The 19,146-nt window shown below is 56.1% G+C and overlaps 2 protein-coding genes across 3 annotated transcripts; both read right to left on the bottom strand.

Moving 5' to 3' along the window:
* Nucleotides 1-1,812: 1,812 nt before the first annotated feature.
* KCNJ14 (potassium inwardly rectifying channel subfamily J member 14) lies at nt 1,813-12,259 on the bottom strand. Of its 2 annotated transcripts, XM_047711229.1 has the most exons (3): nt 11,768-12,259; nt 5,378-6,134; nt 1,813-3,713 (listed from the first exon to the last, which is right to left on the bottom strand). In XM_047711229.1, exons 2-3 carry the CDS (start codon nt 6,080-6,082, stop codon nt 3,117-3,119), a joined length of 1,302 nt encoding a protein of 433 aa, XP_047567185.1. In that variant the 5' UTR covers nt 6,083-6,134; nt 11,768-12,259; the 3' UTR covers nt 1,813-3,116. The 2 variants fall into 2 exon arrangements, with proteins under 2 accessions (XP_047567185.1, XP_047567186.1); XM_047711230.1 differs by lacking the exon at nt 11,768-12,259 and having other exon boundaries at nt 5,378-6,683.
* Nucleotides 12,260-12,396: 137 nt separating this feature from the next.
* Nucleotides 12,397-18,501, bottom strand: GRWD1 (glutamate rich WD repeat containing 1). Its single transcript, XM_047711228.1, has 7 exons — nt 18,152-18,501; nt 17,835-17,952; nt 17,560-17,722; nt 15,403-15,616; nt 15,122-15,264; nt 14,754-14,951; nt 12,397-13,415 (listed from the first exon to the last, which is right to left on the bottom strand). The coding sequence occupies exons 1-7, from the start codon at nt 18,336-18,338 to the stop codon at nt 13,095-13,097; spliced, it is 1,344 nt and encodes a 447-aa protein (XP_047567184.1). The 5' UTR covers nt 18,339-18,501; the 3' UTR covers nt 12,397-13,094.
* Nucleotides 18,502-19,146: the final 645 nt, after the last annotated feature.

Genomic DNA, 19,146 nt, shown 5'->3' with positions numbered 1-19,146 from the left:
ACCTCCTCGGTTGGCCAAGCAAGCTTTTGACCGCAGCGGTTGCCAGGCAACTGGGAGCGGCTTTGGCTGGTCTTTTGGCCTCTGTTCTCCCGGTACTGGCCCCTCTGATCTCCAGATCCTTTCCTTAACCCTTCTCAGGACTTTCCCATCCACTTCAGCCTCTTGAGAGTCAAGGAGTGGTGAAACAAAAGACTTATTCTTTTCACGCTATTGGGTGTCTGTCATGGAGAATGGGACATTAGGGGAAGGCCAAATATAGCGAAGGCTCCGCCTCCCTGGCGCCTTCTACCTCTCAGGGTCCTCCCCTCTCCCTCAAGCTACCCCCCCCCCCCCATTTAGCATCCTCCCCCTATAACAACTCCCTTTACTCAACGTCCTTCCACCTCTCTGGTTCCTTCCTCTCGAAGTCCTTTCCTTCCTCTGTGACTGCCCTCACTGCAGGTACCCCCTCTTCTTAAACTCTTCCCTCCCCTCGGAGTCCCCCTACATAGGATACCCTTCTCTCCCTTCCCCGCTCCCCACCCCCAGCCTCTGATTTCCATTCCTTGCAGAAAAAGCAGGTGCAGGCAGCTGGCCAGGATAGCGTACCTGGGCATCCCTGTCTTGGGGGGGGGGGGTTCCCTAACTGGGTCTCAGGTGGTGTCTGGGCCTTGTCCTCATTTGCTGTCCCTGGGCTAGGCAGTTGGGGGACAGATTCAGGGCCAGGACCTGGTTAAGCTGACAGATTAGACACGGAGTCTCTTAATCTCTCCCTGACCTTTATGAGTGGCCCAGGCCTTGTCCTCCCCAGTGGAAAGCTAGGCTGTGCCAGCTTTGCCCCACTCTCTTTCCTTCCAAACAGAACTCTTTTCCTGTCCCTTCACCCCCAATTTAACATCCTTCTCCATTGCCTGTGTTTCCAGTACCCCCGTCCCTACCCCAGACACCTGCACTGGGAGAACAGCTAGCTAATTAATCCCATCCGGTTATTAAGGGGGGATTTTGAAGGATAAAGGGAAGTGGAGAAGTCAGATCCGGGGACCTGGGCTCCTGCAGCCTTCGGGCAAGCTAATGGGCAATGACAGTGCCTACCCGCAGTCCTGGGACAGGGGTGGGAATGTGTCCTCCTCCCTGGCACTGGCTCCTTCTGCAGTTGGCTCCCAGCCTGCTGGGCACTTAGTTAGATAGGAGTACGGTGGGGGCTGGAGGACAGGTGTGATGAACCATCCGCAGGACACTCAGACACACCACCAGAGGCCCCAGTGATTTAATCTGGGGCACAATTCTCCCCGGAACACATACTTTCTCCTGGCATTCAGAGCTACCTTCTCCTTTCCCTGCCCCCTAACCTGCACTCGGGGGAGGAGACCGTGGCCCTTAGCCACAGCCCACACTACCCCTTGCCTGCTGTGTTGTTCACACATCCAAGTTCAGAGCTGACCTTCAAGAGCTTCTCCTATCCTGGTTACCCCTGGAAGGCCATGCCTTTCAGCACCAGGGAGAGCTGGGAAATGTATAGGACCTTCACACCTGCCCCCAGTTGTCCCCTTCAATGAAGTGAGGAATCATTCTGGTGGAAGGGTCCTTGGAGAACTTCAAGTTCGAGTGCTCCATTTTTACAGATGGGGAGATTGAGGCAAGAATGAGGGGAATGATGAGCCCAAAACCACACAGCAAGTTGTTGCAGAGTTGGGATTTAGAGCAAAGCTTCCTGGGTCCTCGTAAGGGACTCCATTTCAGTTAGCTCATACTCAGTTTCTAACCCTTTTGTACGAACCACAGGAAAATATAGATAGATATCTGTATTTATATTATATATATAATACACATATGTGTAACATCTTTAAGAAATAGACACACATTGCTAGGTGTAGGATTCCAGAGCATCATTGACCCATCAGCCTTGGGCCTCTCTTTCCCTTGCCCGACAACCAGCCCTGTTATCCGCAGGGTCTTGTCTGGGCCCTCCCTTTCTGGGTCAGTCCAGAAATGCTGCCAATCAGGTCCCGAGTCCCCCTCCCAGAACTGCCAAGTTCTAGGTGCTGCTTAGACCTTCCAGGTTTTAATAATGGACAACCCTGGATCCCTGGAGCCTTGATTCCTTTTGGCATTACAGAACCACAAAGAATCATCAAGATTCTCAACTCCACTGGGCAAACTGGAACCGGCCAATCTCAGCCATCTAGCATCGCCTCTCCTTCCTTGACTCTGTGATCAATCTAGAGCCACAGAATCCTGATTCCTTTGGACATTCTAGAATGGCACTTTTTTTAAAAAAACCACTGTGGGTCATAAAGAAGCATTGATTATCCCCTGGACCCAAACCCCTTGGTTTGATGTTCCACGGCTAGTGGCCTGGCCTGGAGTTATCTAGTATCAAGAACTCCCAAGCTGTCGCTGTCGCGCTTCCAGACCCACAGACACTAATTGTGCATTCTAGAAACATGACTCTTTAGCTTCCTCAGTAGCTCAACATTCTAATCAACGCGTTCTAGAACCACCAGTGCTTGCCTCTGTGGCCAATCCAGATTCACAGAATCTTAACTCTTGGGCCTTCTGAAACCACAAGTTCTTTTCTTGACCTGCATTCAACCATTTTTGTCATTGGTTAATAAAGATCATCTTGAATTCTTGGGGCATTCCATAACCTTCCCTCCTTACATGGTCTAGAAAAAAAAATGATTTGCTGCTTGGTTAGCTGAGGCAAGAAGCAACAGTCCCTTGAATCTTAGGTCAATCCAGACCTACACACTCTTAATCTCCTTGCTGTACCCGGAGGTAGTATATACCACTGATTCCTGACCCTGCTCAACAACACAACCCAGCCACATAGAAGAATCTAGAACCACAAGTCCTTGCCTCTTGGGTGGTCTGGAATTCTGGATCCTGAAGCTCTGGAGAGGCTCAGGAATCAGGCTGATAAAGGGGTCTTAGGAAGGAGCACGGACTGCAGAGAGATTAAGATCCAGTATGTCTGTGGTGGGTCCACTGCACATGGCAGAACTTCACCAGCTAATAATTTACCCAGCAGGCTTGTTGGTCTTGGGAAACACCTGCCCCCATCCCAGGAGAGGGCCCGAACTCTCCATCTTGCTATCTCTGGGAAGGGGGTACATATAGGGAGACACCAGCTGGCATCACGGGGGCAGGGTCAGTGCGAGGGTTGGTGTTAGTACTTGGGGGCTGGCAGTCCCATCTTCTGCCTCCACCCCATCCCCCTCCTTGGCCTCCTCTTCCTCCTCTTCCTCCTGGCAGCAGCTCAGCACAAGTTCATTCTCATAACAAAACGCAGCCAGAGAGCCAGGGAAACTAGACTTGGGGCTGTGGGAGGCCCGTTCGGCCTGTTCATCCAACTCCTTGGCGCTGCAGACCGGTGTCCCTGGGACCTCGTAAGTGCGGTGGAAGTGGCGATAGTCAACCTCATACTGGGAACCGCGCTGGAAGAGGACGGGCTCAAAACGATGGCCCCAGAGCAGCTCACCAGGGAGGTAGGAGGAGCGACACTGTGTGGTCATGGCCGTGGCCTCAACCATGCCCTCGAGAATGACCACCAGCTCAAAGTCAGCCCGGGCCAGCTCGGCACGTCCTAGTTCATAGAGAGGACTGGCAGAGTCAATCTCGTGCACAATGGTGATGGGAGACACGAGGAAGATTCGATCGGTGCCGCCGTCAAAGCCCACATCCACGTCCTGGTGGTCCAGTGGTATGTACTCGCCCTCCGGGGTCACACGAGGCTACAGCAAGAGGGGAGGGTCCAAAGACAGCCCACGGGGAGCACAGAGATGAATGGAGAGACATGATGAGAGAATGGAATGGAGACGCCAAGGATGAGGGAGCAGAAAGAGGTAGGGGTGGTGGGGTGAGAACATGGACCCAGAGAGAGGGGAATGGAGGCCCAGAGAAAGTGGGGGGACAGAACCAGAGATAAAGAGGGAAGGACAGAGACTCAAAGGGTTTGGGAATGGAGATGCAAGAGGAAAAGAGAGAGAGGACAGTGGGGCAGAATGATTGGCATTGAGCAGCAGAAATCAGCAAGGCAGAGATGAAGGTAAAGAGAGAACAGAAGGGAAGAGTCATGTGCGAGCAGCCATTGGAGGAGGAGAGGGAGAGAAAAATGGTTTTCAATATATGGCCACAGAGGGATAAATAAGGATGACAACCTGGGTCCCACACTCCATATTCTACCACAGCCTCAGGCTAGCCCCTGGGTTATCTATCCCCCCAACCCCACTACAAGACTCTCTGTCCCACTGTGTGTGTGTGTGTGTGTGTGTGTGTGTGTGTGTGTGTGTATGGCGGGGAGGGGACAATGCAGTCCCCAGGCCAGATATTGGTAGTTTTCCACCTACAACCCCCCATTGGTTCCACAGGCAAGCTCCCAAGCCATGTCAGCGCCCCACACACTCCCGGAAGAGAGAGTATCTCTCCTATTCATGAATCCTAGTCAGGAATCCAGAAGGAGCCCCCAGATGCTGCTGGGAGTTGTAGTTCCCACCACCATCCTGTCCTCCCTCTCACCAAACTCCAACCTCACCCCAGGGTTCTTAAGTGTCTCTACCTGGGCAAGGATAACTACTGCCCCAGACTTCGGGCAGTTTGATCACAATTCTAGAGAAACACTAAGGCGCCTTCTTCTGGGTACCAGAGGGAGCTGCTACCCCAGGCACCAATGGGGGTCATAGTTGTTTTGACTGTCTTGGTGATAAGGTACAGTTCAAGAGTGTTTTCCAGCCGTGTACTCCCCTGAGCAGGAGGCTGGTGAGGCCGGCTGGGCCACTGAGAACTGCCTTCCACAGCTCTTCTGCAGGTGTGACCTGCACCCCATCCTTGGGCTTACATCTCCCACAATCCCATGGGGCCTAGCCTCAAGTCATAGGCCCCTCTAGGTACCGCTGTGTGGGCTGGTGAGTGTAAACCCCAGCCGTGGTTTACAACCACCCACAAAACGACATCATTGGCTCAGACCCTCCCTTCGGAACGGGTACCCTGCCCACAGAGCCTTCTGGGAATTGTAGTTCAGAGCCTTTACAGGCCAGGTGCGGCCTCCACAGGTCTCGATATTCCACAATCCCATTGGGGGCCCTTCCTCAAGCCACACGAAGCTCTTTATGTCTTAAGATCTGTTTCAAGCCAAGGTCTCGGGTTGGCACTGGTCACAGACCTCTCTCTTGGGTTTTCACCTCCTATAACTGATCCGGGAAGGAGCCTTGGGCCACAATGGGGACGAGAGGTTTCCTACCCGCGTGACTGCTGATAATTGTAGTCCATGCTCCAGCCAGGCCAGCCGCACACCACCCGCCCAATCTCACCCTCAGGCCTACATCTCCCACCATTACCCCCGCAGCGGGGCCCCTGCCTCCTGCCCCCGGCCAGACCCTTCCACCCCCACGGCTCCCACCTGCAGCAGTTGGGCCCGCACGTGCGCCTCGACCAGGTGGCTGCGGCGGAGGTTGCCAACGCGCCACATGAGGCAGAGGCGGCGGTCGCGCAGCGCCACGACGGCGTTCTCGCTGAACACGAGCGTCTCGTTGCGCTTCTTGGGCTTGGCCATCTTGGCCATGACGGCGCCCACGACGAAGGCGTCGAGCACGCAGCCGGCGATGCACTGCAGCACCACGGCGGCCACGGCGGCCGGGCACTCCTCGGTGACGCTGCGCACGCCGTAGCCGATGGACGTCTGCGTCTCCAGCGCGAAGAGGAAGGCGGCCAGGAAGCTGGCCACCTGCGAGAAGCAGGGCGCCGCGGGCGGCGGGGCGGCCAGGTCGCCGTGCAGCGAGGCGATGAGCCAGAAGGCCAGGCCGAAGAGCAGCCAGGAGGCGAGGAAGGAGCAGGAGAAGAGCAGGCACATCCAGCGCCAGCGCACGTCCACGCACGTGGTGAACAGGTCGCTCAGGTAGCGCGCGCCCTGGCCGCCCAGGTTCACGAAGCGCACGTTGCAGTGCCCGTCCTTCTTGACGAAGCGCCCGCGGCGCCGCCCCGCCGGCGACGGCACCCACCCGTTGCGGCACAGCCCCGGCCCGGCCTCCTCCTCCTCATCGCCGGCGCGGCCCTCCCTGGGCTCCCGGGCGCCGCTAAGGCGGCGCAGGGCCCTGGCCAGGCCCATTGGGCGGGGGCACCCCCTCCACTTGTCCTAGTGGGGGGCGGGCGCCCCGAACCTGCGGAGACGAGAAGCGGGCAGCCGCGTCAGGGGGGCGCCGGGAGCGGTGGGCTCCTCGGCCAGGCGTGCTCCCTGGGCCGTGGTGGTGGCCTCATCTGGCAAATGGGTGGCTCATTACTCACCCTGAAAGGTGGAACAGTACAGCATCGAGGACAATGATGGGGGATGCTTGCATGGCAACAGCAGCAACAAAGTCCTAGTGTGACAGTATGATAGCAAGCACCACAGTAATGAGAGCAGACATCCGTACGGCGCCAGACACTGTTGGGAGCACCTGACATGAATTTACATAGTTGAGTCTGACACCCATCTTATAGATGAGAAAACAGGCACAAAACGTTTAACTTGCCCAAGGTTGGAGCTGAGTAAACTAGGATTTGAGTGTCACCAATCCAGAGTCCACAGAGTGGTGACGGTTTCTCAACATGGAATCTGCATGAAGAGAGAGGCCAGGGTTCTCCATCACCTATGGCTCAAAGACGGGCTCAGGAAGCAGAAGCAGCAAAAGGAAAAATGGCGGATGAATTTGAACTTGATCAAAATTAAGAACTTTAAAAAAAAAAGATTTTATTTATTTATTTGACAGAGAGCTCACAAGTAGAGGGGCAGGCAGAGAGAGAAGGGGAAGCAGGCTCTCTGCCAAGCAGAGAGCCTGATGCAGGGCTCGATCCCAGGACCCTGAGACCATGACCTGAGCCGGAGGCAGAGGCTTAACCCCCTGAGCCACCCAGGCGCCCCAAAATTAAGAACTTCTGAGGGGCCCATGGCTGGCTCAATCCCTCCAGCATGGGGTTTGTCAGTTCAAGCCCCACACTGGGTATAGAGATGGCTTAAAAATAAAATCTTTAAAAGAAAAAGCTCTTGTGCTTCAAAGGACACTATCAAGAAAGTGAAAAGACGGGCACCTGGGTGGCTCAGTAGGTTAAGCCTCTGCCTTCAGCTCAGGTCATGATCCCAGGGTCCTGGGATCGAGCCCCGCATTGGGCTCTCTGCTCAGCAGGGAGCCTGTCCCCCCGCCCCGCCTGCTGCTCTGCCTACTTCTGATTTCTCTCTGTCAAATAAATAAATAAAAAATCTTAAAAAAAAAAAAAGTGAAAAGACAACCCACCAATGGGAGAAAATAATTGCAAGTTATATATGTAAGACGTTTTCATCTAAAATATCTAAACAGGGGCACCTGGATGGCTCAGTCAGTTACGCACCTGCCTTCATCTCAGGTCATGATCTTGGGGTCCTGGGATTGAGTCCCACATCAGGCTCCCTGCTCAGTGCAGAGTCTGCTTCTCCCTCTCCCTCTGCACCACACTGGTGCTTGCTCTCTCTCAAATAAAGTTTTAAAAATCTTAGGGGTGCCTGGGTGGCTCAGTCATTAAGCGTCTGCCTTGGGCTCGGGTCATGATCCCGGGGTTCTGGGATCGAGCCCCGCATTGGGCTCCCTGCTCCGCAGGAAGCCTGCTTTCCCTCTCCCATTCCTCTTGCTTGTGTTCCTGCTCTCGCTGTCTCTCTCTCTCTCTCTCCCTGTCAAATAAATAAATAAAATCTTAAAAAAAAAGTTTTAAAAATCTTTTTTTTTAAGATTTTATTTATTTATTTGACAGAGAGAGATCACAAGCAGGCAGAGAGGCAGGCAGAGAGAGAGGAGGAAGCAGGCTCCCTGCTGAGCAGAGAGCCCGATGCGGGGCTCGATCCCAGGACCCTGAGATCATGACCTGAGCCGAAGGCAGCGGCTTAACCCACTGAGCCACCCAGGTGCCCAAAAGTTTTAAAAATCTTAAAAAAAAAAAATTTAAACACCCCTTACAACTCAATAATAAAAAGATACCACGATTGAAAAGTAAGCAAAGGGGGCGCCTGGGTGGCTCTGGGTTAAGGCCTCTGCCTTCGGCTCAGGTCGTGATCCCAGGGTCCTGGGATCAAGCCCCGTATCGGGCTCTCTGCGTGGCAGGGAGCCTGCTTCCCTTCCTCTCTCTCTGCCTGCCTTTCTGCCTACTTGTGATATCTGTCAAATGAATAAATAAAATCTTAAAAAAAAACAAAAAAGCAAAGTAAGTGCTTTCAGTAAGCAAAGGAGGGGCACCTGGGTGGCTCAGTCGGTTAAGCCCAACTGTTGGTCTCAGCTCAGGTTGTGATCTCAAGTCCTGAGTTTGAGCCCTGTGTCAGGCTCCATGCTGGGCGCGGAGTCTGCTTAAGACTCCCTCTCCCTCTGTCCCTCCCTCCTGTGCTCTCTCTCTCTCTCAAACCAACCAATCAATCCATCTTTGAAAAAAAATAGGCAAAGGATCTGAAGAGACATTTCTCTAAGAAAGATATACAGGTAGCCAATAAGATAAGCACAGAAAGCATCTAAAGGGATGCTCCACGTGGTCAGCCATGGGGGGGAACACAAATCGAAAGCAAAATGAGACTTGGGAAGATGAGCCAGGCGCCCGCTCAGGAGGAAACAAACGTGCGCGCAGACTGCTTGTTCACAGATCTTCCCGACAGTGTTACTGAGATCGCCGGCGGATGGACACAACCTGAGGAGCCGTCAGTTGAATGAACAACGAAACGGGATCTATCTACACAGGGATGTACTATCCAGCTAGGAAATGCGCTGACACACCACAACATGGATGAACCTTGAAAGCGTCATGCTAAGGAAGCCGGATACAGAAGACCACATGTTGGGGCACCTAGGTAACTCAAGTCGGTGAAGCATTTGACTCTTGGTTTTGGCTCAGGTCTGATCTCAGGGTCATGAGAGTAAGCCCTGTGTCAGGCTCCGCGTTGAGCGTAGCGTCTGTTAAGACCCTCCCACCACATAGTGTATACTTTCATTTATATGTCCAGATGGGCAAGTCTGTACATTGAGCTCCCCTGGGGCTGGGGAGATGGGGGTGGGGTGGGGGAGTGATAGCCAGAGGACACGCTGGGGTGATGAAAATGTTCAAAAACTGATTGTGGTCCAACTCCATGAAAATACTAAAAATACTGAATTGTACACTTCAGTGTGTCAGTTGTATTTTATCTGAATTATATGTATTTCTTCAAATTTTAAATTATCTCTACACCCACCGCGGGGCTCAAACTCATGACCTTGAGATCAAGAGCTGCACACTCTACTGAGCCAGCCAGGCGCCCCCTTTTCGAACTTCTATTTCAATGAACTGTCACAAAAATTCCAAACAAAAACCCAAAAAAGAGCCAACCCAAGCTCGGTCCTGCATCTCAGGTCTTGGGCAAATCTTTCTAAGCAGTTTTTTCAACTATAAAATGGGGCAAAATCAGACTTCTTCAAGGTCGGGGTCTCCCAGTCATCTGGATCAAGGGCCCCTGTCCTGGGTCAGTGGCTGACCCACCGTGTGCCCTGGGACCACTGGCTTCCTTTCCTGGAGCCTTGTCTCTAGAGTCTGCGCTTTTGAATCCGAGCTCTGACGCTTCCTGACTGTGGGACTGGTGGCAAGTCACATCCCTGCCTGAGCCCTGACTCCCCACTCTGGGAATTGGAATCTCCACTGCTCACAGGGTAGAGAAGGAAGGGAAACCGAAGGGCAGGGACCTGGGGACTTGTCACCCCGCACCGTAGCAGCTGTGGAGGTGGCTAGGTTAGATGCGGGGCAGTCCCACCACTATTTACCAAGTGCCTATACGTGTGGCCCCTGGGTCACACTCTGGGACCCCCATGAGCTTCTAGGCAGGGCCTGGGACGCTCAAACCGAGAGAGCTGTTAGTCAATGTCAAGTCCGGCACCAGTGGGTTCCGCACTGCTCTCCCCCCCCCCCTCAATGGAGCGCTGCACCTGCTGTCTGTAACCACCTGGATGGCTCTGGCTGTTGGCTCTAAGGACGAAAAGCGGCAGCTGAGGTCAGAGTGGGCGGGGCCTGGCCGTGCTGAGCATCAACCACATGCCCCCACCCTGACTCTCTTCTCACCTTCAGCAACCCTGCGAGATGGGAGAGCATTCTTCCAGAGAGGGGTTAAGTGAAGCTGATGCTGGAGGAGCCGGGTTTGAATCCAACCTCTGAGCTCTGTGTTTGCAGCCCTCTCCCGCCCAGAAGCCCCTGCTACACGTTGGTCCCATCAGCAGTCACTGACATGGTAGGGGAGGTGCATGCCAGGCTGGGTCCTCCCCTACCTGCTCACCGGTCTCTAACCACAACCTTGGATGTGACGGTGGGTGGGCTTTGTTTTTCACAGTAAAGTAAACTGAGGCCCTGAGGTCCCTTCTTTGTCTCAGGCTCCCATCCAGGCTTCTCAGGTGCCAAAGCCTGAGTGACAACCCATGGACAACCTAATCGGAGCACTCCTGCTCCCTGAGCACCTACCATGTCCCCAACCTCGCATGAGCTCAGGGATGCCTGTAGCCCGCCCACTGGACGCTGCCAGACCCCACCGCTCACCTCACCTCAACTGTCCAGGATGCCAGGAGGTCAAGATCACCACCCCACTTCACAGGTCGGGAGCAGGCTCCGCGACCTGGCCAGACCCATGCAGTGCCGAGGGTGGGGTGCCGGTTTGGGTCCTGAGCCTTTCCAGTGCAGGACTCTGCCTCGTAAATTGCCCCCTCAGCCCTGTGAGGCAGAAGTGGCTGTGGCCATTTCACAAAGTCGGTGGGGGCCTTCACCTCCAGGGGGCCATGTCTGCATCCCACATGGCCCAGCTCACAGAGGGTGGATGGGACAGAGGTTCAAGCCTCCCCTCTCCTCCCCCCACACTGCCCCGTGAAGGCAGGACAGGAGGGGAAAGGATCCAGAGCCTCAAGTCCTCCCCCATCCTCCCCCTGACCTGCCAGAGCAGCTTAATGTTTCCATATAAAGGAGACATGGGGCTTAAGGTGTGTCAACTTGGTGTCAAAGTCACTGTCTAATCTGAGGCCAAGAAGCTCCGCCCCCAGGCCCCAACTCCCCCCCCCCCCCCCAAAAAAGGAGTACTTTCACACTTCCAGAGACCGTGGGTGTTGCCCTCTCCCCACTTTCCCCCCACTCACCAATAGGGTCTGAGCAGCAGGTTGGAGGGCAGAAACTGATAGAGCGGGGACTGGGGTGTGAGGAACCAGAGGCTCAGAGGGGACAGGAAGGGTGCTCAGAGGGAGCCTAGAAAGAGGGAAAAACCCTGCACAGGGTACGGGTCATAGAGGGAGGGGGACAGACGCTCAGAGGGAGGGGGACAGAGACTGGGTGGTGGTGGGGTGTAGAGAGACCTGGGGAGGTATCAGAGACCTAGAGAGAGACAGAACGGAGCCACAGCACGAGGGGACAGAGACACGGCGGGAGAGGGCAGGAGAGACAGGCAGACTAGGAGCAATTGGGAAGGGAAGATGACGTGTCAGGAAACGGGAAGACGGAGGGCTGGAGCTGTGGACAGAGATGGGTGCGAGAGGCTCGCGATGACAGGCATGAGGGGGCAGAAGCCAGATGGAGATGGGGTCAGAGCTGGAGTCACCCAACCAGGGGAAGAGGTTGTTCTGGGTCTGGAATTGGTCACTGAGGGTGAGGCAGGACCCTCCTGGGGGAATAGCGAGGACAGGGAATATAGCGCAGAGGGGTCCAGGCAAGGAAGGTGCAAGGAGGAACGCAGTGCGGGGGAGGTGGGATGGTTTCAGCCCAGGACCCTCCCACTCCCCGGCCAGGGTCCCTGTATGGAGACACATACCTGGTGGGGCAGCCCACCCCCATGCCCTCCTCTAGGGCTGCGGGGAGGCCTCTGTGGGTGCCAAGGGGCGGCGATGTGTCCTGGGGCCTTGTGCTAGGCGCCCGACCTCTGTGTCCACAGGCGGATCAGAGGCCCGGCCGAGGGAGGGGGGCAGGGGGTGGGGCCAGCTCAGAGCCGCAGAGGGGGAGCCCGGGAGGACGGCCAGGCAGGGCGGCTGGGCCGTAGCCCAAGCAGGCTGGAGAGGAGATGCAGTGGCAGACACAGAAGGGGGCGGGGGCAGGGAGACACGGGGACGTGGGACACAGATGAGGGAACAAAGAGAAAGGGGACAGAGGTGGAATGACAGAGAAATGGGGGGACTCCCTGGTTCCCAAATGAAGCCTTTGAAAGTCAGGGGACACAGGTGAGCCACCCCTCCAGAGACCCAGACTGAGTTCCACATGGAATAAAATCTAGGGCAGGTGGATGTCAACAGCACCCAATGGGGGCCAAGGAACCACAGGATGCTGGGCTTCCCAGGGGCCTCTCCAGATACACAGGCCTCTGGACATCTGGGGGCCCACTTCCCACTGCCTCCTCCCGTCTCCGCACAGGGAAGCAGCCTGCCAGTGAGTCCCACACTCGTCAGGCCTCATTTCGATCCTTTACTGCCTCAGGAGCCCCCCGGCCTTCCTCCCCGCACGGAGCCCATCTTGCATGGCAGACAAGGGGGAGGAAGACACCCCGCCCCCAGACAGCCCCCACTAGGAAGTCCAGGCCAAACCCTGTGTGGCAGGAAGACAAAGGGCAAAACCAGATTCAGCCCACCCACGGCGAAGTGCTCGAGTTCCCTGCAGGGAGACCGGTGGCAACAACTGGGTCCTGGGACGGAGAGGTCAAAGGGTCAAGCCAGGAGCCAGAGCTCACAAAATATGCACGGTGACAGTGGCCACACCAGGCCCACCTGGGAAACAGGCCAGCAGGTCCTTGCACAGGTGGTGGGGAGGAGTGGGGGGAGGGGGGCAGCCTGGGCCAAACCAAGTCTTCCCGCATGAGGGCCCCCCGGCACCAAACTGGGCCCTGTGCTCAGAAGGCTCCCTGGACGGAACCACGCAGTTCTACAGTCGTGGGTCAAACCAGAATCCTCGGCAAGAGGGGTGGTGGGACGAAATGAAGTCCTTTCAAAGAACAAGACATCACACAGAATCCATCACGGTGGCCGACGGCCCACACGACGTCCTTGGATTGGAGGAGGATGGGTCGGCAGACCTGCAGGTGCCCCTGCCCGCGGACCCAGCTCTGGCCTTGGCGGCTGAGTGAAGGGCCTGGGGCCGCCGCAGCAGGCGCATCATACGCTGATGGTGCGGAAGACGGTGAAGCCCGACAGCGCCGTGCTGACGAGGAGCCCCGGACACTGCGGATGCCAGTGCAACTCCTTCAGGTCCGTCTCGCCCTGGTGCACGAACAGCAGCTGCTGCGGGAGGCCTGCCAGGCCGGGGTCAGCGCTCTCCACCTCGCCTGCCTCGGGGTCCCGCTCCACAGCCAGGTCCCACTGCGTGATCTGGTTATCTGCACCTGAGGCCGCGAAAACCCCGCCATCCTGGGGGTGCCACTCAACTGAGGTCACGGGGGCCACATGCTGCTTGAAGGTGGCCACCGGGGAGCCAGACTACGGGAAGAAGGGAGTGCGGGGCTCTGAGCACCTCAGCCTGACTCCCTGGGGTGGCCCAGGCCGAGCCCTCACCACTCCCAGGCTGTCGGGTTCCCCTAGGGCACCACCTCTGGGACCCACACAAGCCCAGGTTCTCTGAAAGGGACAGAAGGCCAAGTGCAACTGGTGATACGGGGCCTAATGTCCTAGGGTGCTGCTGAGAACCATGGTTTCACCTACAAAGAAGCCCTGTCCAGCTCCAGGTCACAAAATCCCCACTGGTCCTCTGAAACTGAGGGTGTGCCTCAGTTTCCCTTCCTATAAAAGGGGGCAGTTCTCAGGGCCCCAAGGGTGGCTCATCCGGTTGAGCGCCAACTCTTGGTTGCAGCTCAGGTCATGCTCTCAGGGTCCTAGATCAAGCCCCACGTGGGGCTCTGCAACATTCTCTCCCTCTCTCTCCCTCTGCCCTGACCCCCGCTCGCACGTGCGCATTCTCTCTCTAAATAAATAAATCTTAAAAAAGGGGGGGTGGTGGTGATTCTCAAACCTGCAGATTCTATGAAGGCCTTAAAGAGGGCAGAAGCACAGCTCCCAGGCTCCAGGGGCAGCCGAGGAAAAGAAAAACAGCACTTTTACTAAAGTGAAGGTGCTGCTGGGTGCCGGAGTCTCTCTGGATTGGACACGTGGTTCCCAAGTCCCAGTGGCCAATCAACTTGGCCATGGAAGCTGCCCCGACACCTGCCTTGGGGGCTGGAACCCGTTTCTAGAAGCTTCCTTAGAGCTAATGCTGTGGAACTCACCATACTGGAGGGGAGAAAAGATTACGTCGTGGGGGTCCCGGGAAGGGCATGAGCTGTACTTAGTGGGGGCGTCAGCCAGAAGGGCGCCAGAGTTCCAAGTCCTCCTGCCCAGAGCCGCCGCCGACTCTGGGAAGTCAACTCTTGGCCGGGTGGTGAGGTCTCCTCTGCTCCTGTCCTTCCTGCACCTGTTTCCTCTCCTATGATGAACTACGCCGGCTCCGAGTCTCTGCTGATTGTGCCGAGCTCGCTAACAAAGGGCTACAGCTCAGAAGGGCCTGAAGCCTCGGGCTGCAAAGCCAGCCCCGGCTCGCCAGAGGGGCATGGAGTTGGGGCCATGGCTGCTGCGCGGCCTATCATCTCCTGTCCCCTCTCTGGCTGGCGGAACGAGCAACCCTACACCAATCACGGCATCCCTCCCACTGAGCCTGCTTCTGCATCTGCACCCCGCCGGGACCAGACCCCCGCCACGACAGGCCTTCCCAGCTCTGGAAGACAAGAACCCAAGGGAAACCGGCAAATCCTAGCAGCTGGGGGAAACGTCTGGCTGGGAAAGTACCTTGAACTGCCGCAGGTCCCAGACCTTGAGGGCACCGTCATCCCCGCCGCTGAGCAGGAAGGGTTCCCGGCGGCTCCAGCTGATGACGTTGACGTCCCCGTCGTGGGCAGCGGCGGCGGTAAGCATGCAGGCTTTGCTGGGGGCGGCCCGGATGTCCCAGATGCGAATGGAGGCATCAGCTGAGCATGAGGCGAACACCTGGGCGAGGCAGCGTCTGTGTGACCCGGGGTGCCTGCCACCCCACCCTGGAGACCAGGGACGAGTGGTGGGCTACCCTCTTTTCCTAGTGTCCCCCTCACTGGGACGTAGCCCCAGTGTCCGTCCCGGCCCCAAGACCCAGGAGTCCGGACCCCTCAGGCCTCTCTCACTGTGTCCTCAGTTGGGGACCACTGCAGGTCCTCCACAGAGCGTGTGTGGCCCACAAACGGCCGCTGGTCCACGTGCCAGGAGCCGCCGTCCGTCGGTGTCCACAGATGGATGTTCTTCTGACAGTCACCGGTCAGCAGGCGCCCTAGAACCAGGGGTCAGGACACTGCTGGGGCCCAGCTGGCCCCGGCTCCCTCTTCTCCCCACACCCTCAGCACCCACCCTTCCTACAGACCCTGCTCCCTCATCCTCCGGGGACCGAGCAGGCACCCCAGGGACTTACCAGACACACGGGGGGACCAGTCAAGTGCAAAGCCCTCGCCCATGTGGCCAGCGAAGGCGAAGATGGGCTTCACACGGGCCTGCTCGTCCCGGAGGAAGGTCGCCAAGGCCTGGGGGTCATCCACCACCTGCAGGAGCCGCCGCAGCGCATACACCTCCACCTGGCCCTTCTCCGACCATATCCCAGCCACCGGCTCCTCCCCCAGCCACGACACCTGCAGGGGAAGAGAGGAGGGAGAGGGAGAGGAGAGTGACAGGAGGCTCAGGGTGGTGACCATAGTTCCCAGCACCCCCTGAGAAACAGAACTGCAGTTCCTCAGGACTCCCACTGCCTCGGGGCTGGGCCTCTGGCTCCCAGAAGCCTTTGCGGGGATGGAATTAGCCGGCAGGACCAGCATGGTACCTGGGACAACTTCCCACATTGTATAGGGGCGGCGATATGAGATGGAAAACGCCTAGAGCCCCAGGAACAGAGGCTGTAACTCCACCAACCCTTGGAAAAGGGTTCAGACCACCGGTCTCTGTAACCCTCTAAACGCTGGTGGGTCACAGGCCTCTGTCCTTGGGTGTCTCTGCCCTGTAACATCTGCTAAGAGATCCCATGCGGCCTCAAGGTTTCCAGTAACCCCTCCTACCACACCAACTGTTCAAACACGACCGAAGCCCAGCTCCTAGTCACCACTGGCAACCTCCTCCTCCCTGGGGCTCCCCGCCTCAGGCCCCAAACTATCAGACTCACTGACTTGTCTTTTCCTCCCCACACCCACTCCATGCTACTGGCTACATTCAAAATGCACCACTTTCAACCCCTCACAACCTCTAATGTCACCACTCCTGCTACCGTGTCTTCCTTTCCCTTGAATTATGGCTTCCCCACAGGACTGTCCTCCCTTGCCTCCCTGCATCTGTTCCCCATACAGTGGTCAGAGAAAATCTCTTTAAAACACAAGTCAGATCCTGGGGCACCTGGGTGGTTCAGTCGGTTGAGTGTCTGACTCTCGATTTCGGCTCAGGTCATGCTCTCAGGGTGTCGGGATCAAGCCCTGCGTAGGGTTTCATGCTGTGCATGGAGCCTGCTTAAGACTCCCTCTTTCCCTCTCTCAAAAACAAACAACAACAAAAACCCATAAGTCAGATCCCATTTGTCCTCTGCTCTAAACCCTCTAATGGCTCAAACTTTCTCCCCAAGTAAAACCCAAGTCCTTCCATCAGCCTGTAAGCCCTATACAACCCACCCACTCCCATCCCCCATATGCTGTCACTCTTCCCTTCGTCCATGTGCTCTAGTGAATGCACTGGTCTCCCTGCCCTCCCTTGAACTTCCAAACATGTCATGTTTGTACCAGGACCTTTACACTTGTGTTTCCTCTGCCTATAAACGCTTTCCTGACAGAGATCTCTGGCTCATTCCCTTACTTCCTGTGGATCTCCGTTCAAATGGCATCTTACCGTAAATACTTCCCTGACAACACTATTTAAAATAGCAAATCCACTCCAGGAACATTCTACTTCCCTTCCCTTACTTTACTTTTCCCCACAATACTTGGCACCTCTGGATGCATTTACTCAGCTTCTACTTGTCCCCTTCCCTGCTAGCACGTAAGTTTCACAATACCAAAGACCTTTTGCTCTCTGTTAAATCTCCCGGGCACAGAACGGTGCCTGAAACACGGTAAGCCTTGAAGGGGAACACACAGGAAGTGGGCCAAGCACTGCCCCGAGTGCTGTTCAAACATCATCTAGTTTAATTCACACGTCAGCCTGCTCCGAAGGGGCTATAACTCAGCAGCACCAAAGTGACCCCACAGCGCAGGCCAGTTCCTGAACAATAACAATAAAACACACATCTCTGTACTACAACCAAATGCTGTCTCTAGACACTTCAAATAACTGTATGTTATTCCATTTCAGCCTCCCGTCAGCTCATCAGGCAAGTTTTGCAATTTTCACCATTTTACTGAAGAGGAAAAGTAGTAAAAAAACAGCCCCCTACGGCTCCTAACACACAGTGACGAGAAAGATAGCTAAGAGAGACACAAACTAATATATACAAATTGTGTGCCAGGTACTTTTCTAAAAGCCGGAAGGCATGGGCAAGGGGGTTAGGGGTGGAGGCGGGTTAGGAGAACGTAGAGAAGGCTCCAGGGACTGTACATACCCGGACCCGATTGATGCCACCATAGTGGGGCACCATAGCCAGCTCCAGCTGAGGCTTCCGCTCTTCTTCATCCTCTTCATCTTCCTCCTCCTCCTCTCCATCGCTGCCCTCTGACGGTGGGGGCTTTGTCCCATGCAGATTATGCATCCGAAGCACCATCAGTCTGGGGGGAAAGTGTGGGGTGAGTGAGGCACTGGATGCCAGGATCCTTAGGAGGGAGGGGGAACTGCGGGCTTAGACTCCCGGTCCTGGATAAAACCTCAGGTCTCACTCACCTGTTGCTCTGGGCGCTCTCCGCCTGGGTCCCAGCACACAGGTAAAGTGTAAGAGGGAGCTCTGTCCGGTTGTCTCCCAGGTGATCCCGGACTATGTCGAAGCTAAGGCAGGGGGCTCCTGGGGATAGAAAGAGTTGGAAAACTAGGATGGGACAGAGATCTCAACCCTCTCGTGTGTGATATTTTCACCCATCTTACAACCCAGCCTTCTCTCTGAGTGCCTCGTAAGTTAAACACTCAGGACCAGCCCCGCTCAGAACTCGGGATTCCGGTCCCCTCCTAACTCAGGAAGCAGAAGTCCTGGTGCTCAGCCCTACCAGTCTGCGCTCGGTGGTACAGCACGTAGGCCTCCTCGTCCATGACCAGCTCCTCTCCTTCTCGCAGCGGCGGTCCGCGACCCGGCAGGTACACCTGGGCCGGGCCTTCGGTCCCTGCGTCGCGGGACTCGGCCTCCATGGGTTCCCCGGTTTCACATGTGCGCCGCCTACCCTTGCGCGCCGCCATCTTCGAACCCTCTCACCACGGGCGCAAGGTAAGGACGTCACTTCCGGATTACGTTTCCCTCCTTGGGAGATCCGCCACGCTGCACGGTTGCCTTGGAAACCTCCCAGCTCACCAATTTGAGAGGGCGGTGGGGACGGGGTGAAGGAGAGCTAAGGTAACGGCGTCCCGGCCTAGCGACCCAGGCCTGCGGTTACGGAGAAACTACACCCTTCGCGTGACTTTGCGGCGCTTTTCCGCAGAGCAGCGGCAAGGCCTCCTGGGAGTTGTAGTTCTGTACGAGGCCAGTTTTCTCCTACTGGAGGAGTTCTGAGCTCCGACTCCATCTTCCACCTTTGATTCTCTTTGCTTCTTTTCCGTTACATTATTCATGTATGCAAATAAGAGTTCTTACTGGCAAGTGGACTGGTTTTTTGCTCCCTGAGGACCCGTAAAGCCAGTTTCCTTCCCCCTCCTTGTTATGACGGCTTTAATTCACTTCAAAATGCTTTAACGTAGACAGGATAATATGTGTAAGTTAGTCTGTTGAGTCTACCCTCCTGCGGCAGTCAGTAGCCTAACCAGGCGTTCACATTGCAGCTATGGTCAGCGATAATCAGAAAGTCAGCCCTCTGGAGACCACTACTACGTGTGCTTTGGCTCTCCTTATCGCTCATCAGCACCGGAGGTTTGGCTAATTGGCATAATGAAATGCTAAAATAGATTCTCATTGGTGAGACTGAGGGCATTCAAGGTAGATGGATTGCCTAGGACATACTAGACTCTCCCCTCGCTTGCATGAACAGGATGTGAAGACTCTAGCAAGCCGCGT

Source organism: Lutra lutra, chromosome 17 (assembly GCF_902655055.1).
Source record: "Lutra lutra chromosome 17, mLutLut1.2, whole genome shotgun sequence".
Lineage (NCBI taxonomy): Eukaryota > Metazoa > Chordata > Mammalia > Carnivora > Mustelidae > Lutra > Lutra lutra.
The sequence above is the reverse complement of the archived record's forward strand: the minus strand, read 5'-3'. Positions and strand labels throughout refer to the sequence as shown.

Excerpts from the sequence above, each read along its gene's own strand:
- KCNJ14 (XM_047711229.1), bottom strand. The coding sequence starts at position 6,082 with ATGGGCCTGGCCAGGGCCCTGCGCCGCCTTAGCGGCGCCCGGGAGCCC. Across the intron at positions 3,714-5,377 it reads TGCGGGCCCAACTGCTGCAG|CCTCGTGTGACCCCGGAGGG; the intron begins GTGGGAGCCGTG and ends CTCTTGCTGTAG.
- GRWD1 (XM_047711228.1), bottom strand. The coding sequence starts at position 18,338 with ATGGCGGCGCGCAAGGGTAGGCGGCGCACATGTGAAACCGGGGAACCC. Across the intron at positions 17,953-18,151 it reads GTACCACCGAGCGCAGACTG|GAGCCCCCTGCCTTAGCTTC; the intron begins GTAGGGCTGAGC and ends TTCTATCCCCAG. Across the intron at positions 17,723-17,834 it reads GAGAGCGCCCAGAGCAACAG|ACTGATGGTGCTTCGGATGC; the intron begins GTGAGTGAGACC and ends CTTTCCCCCCAG.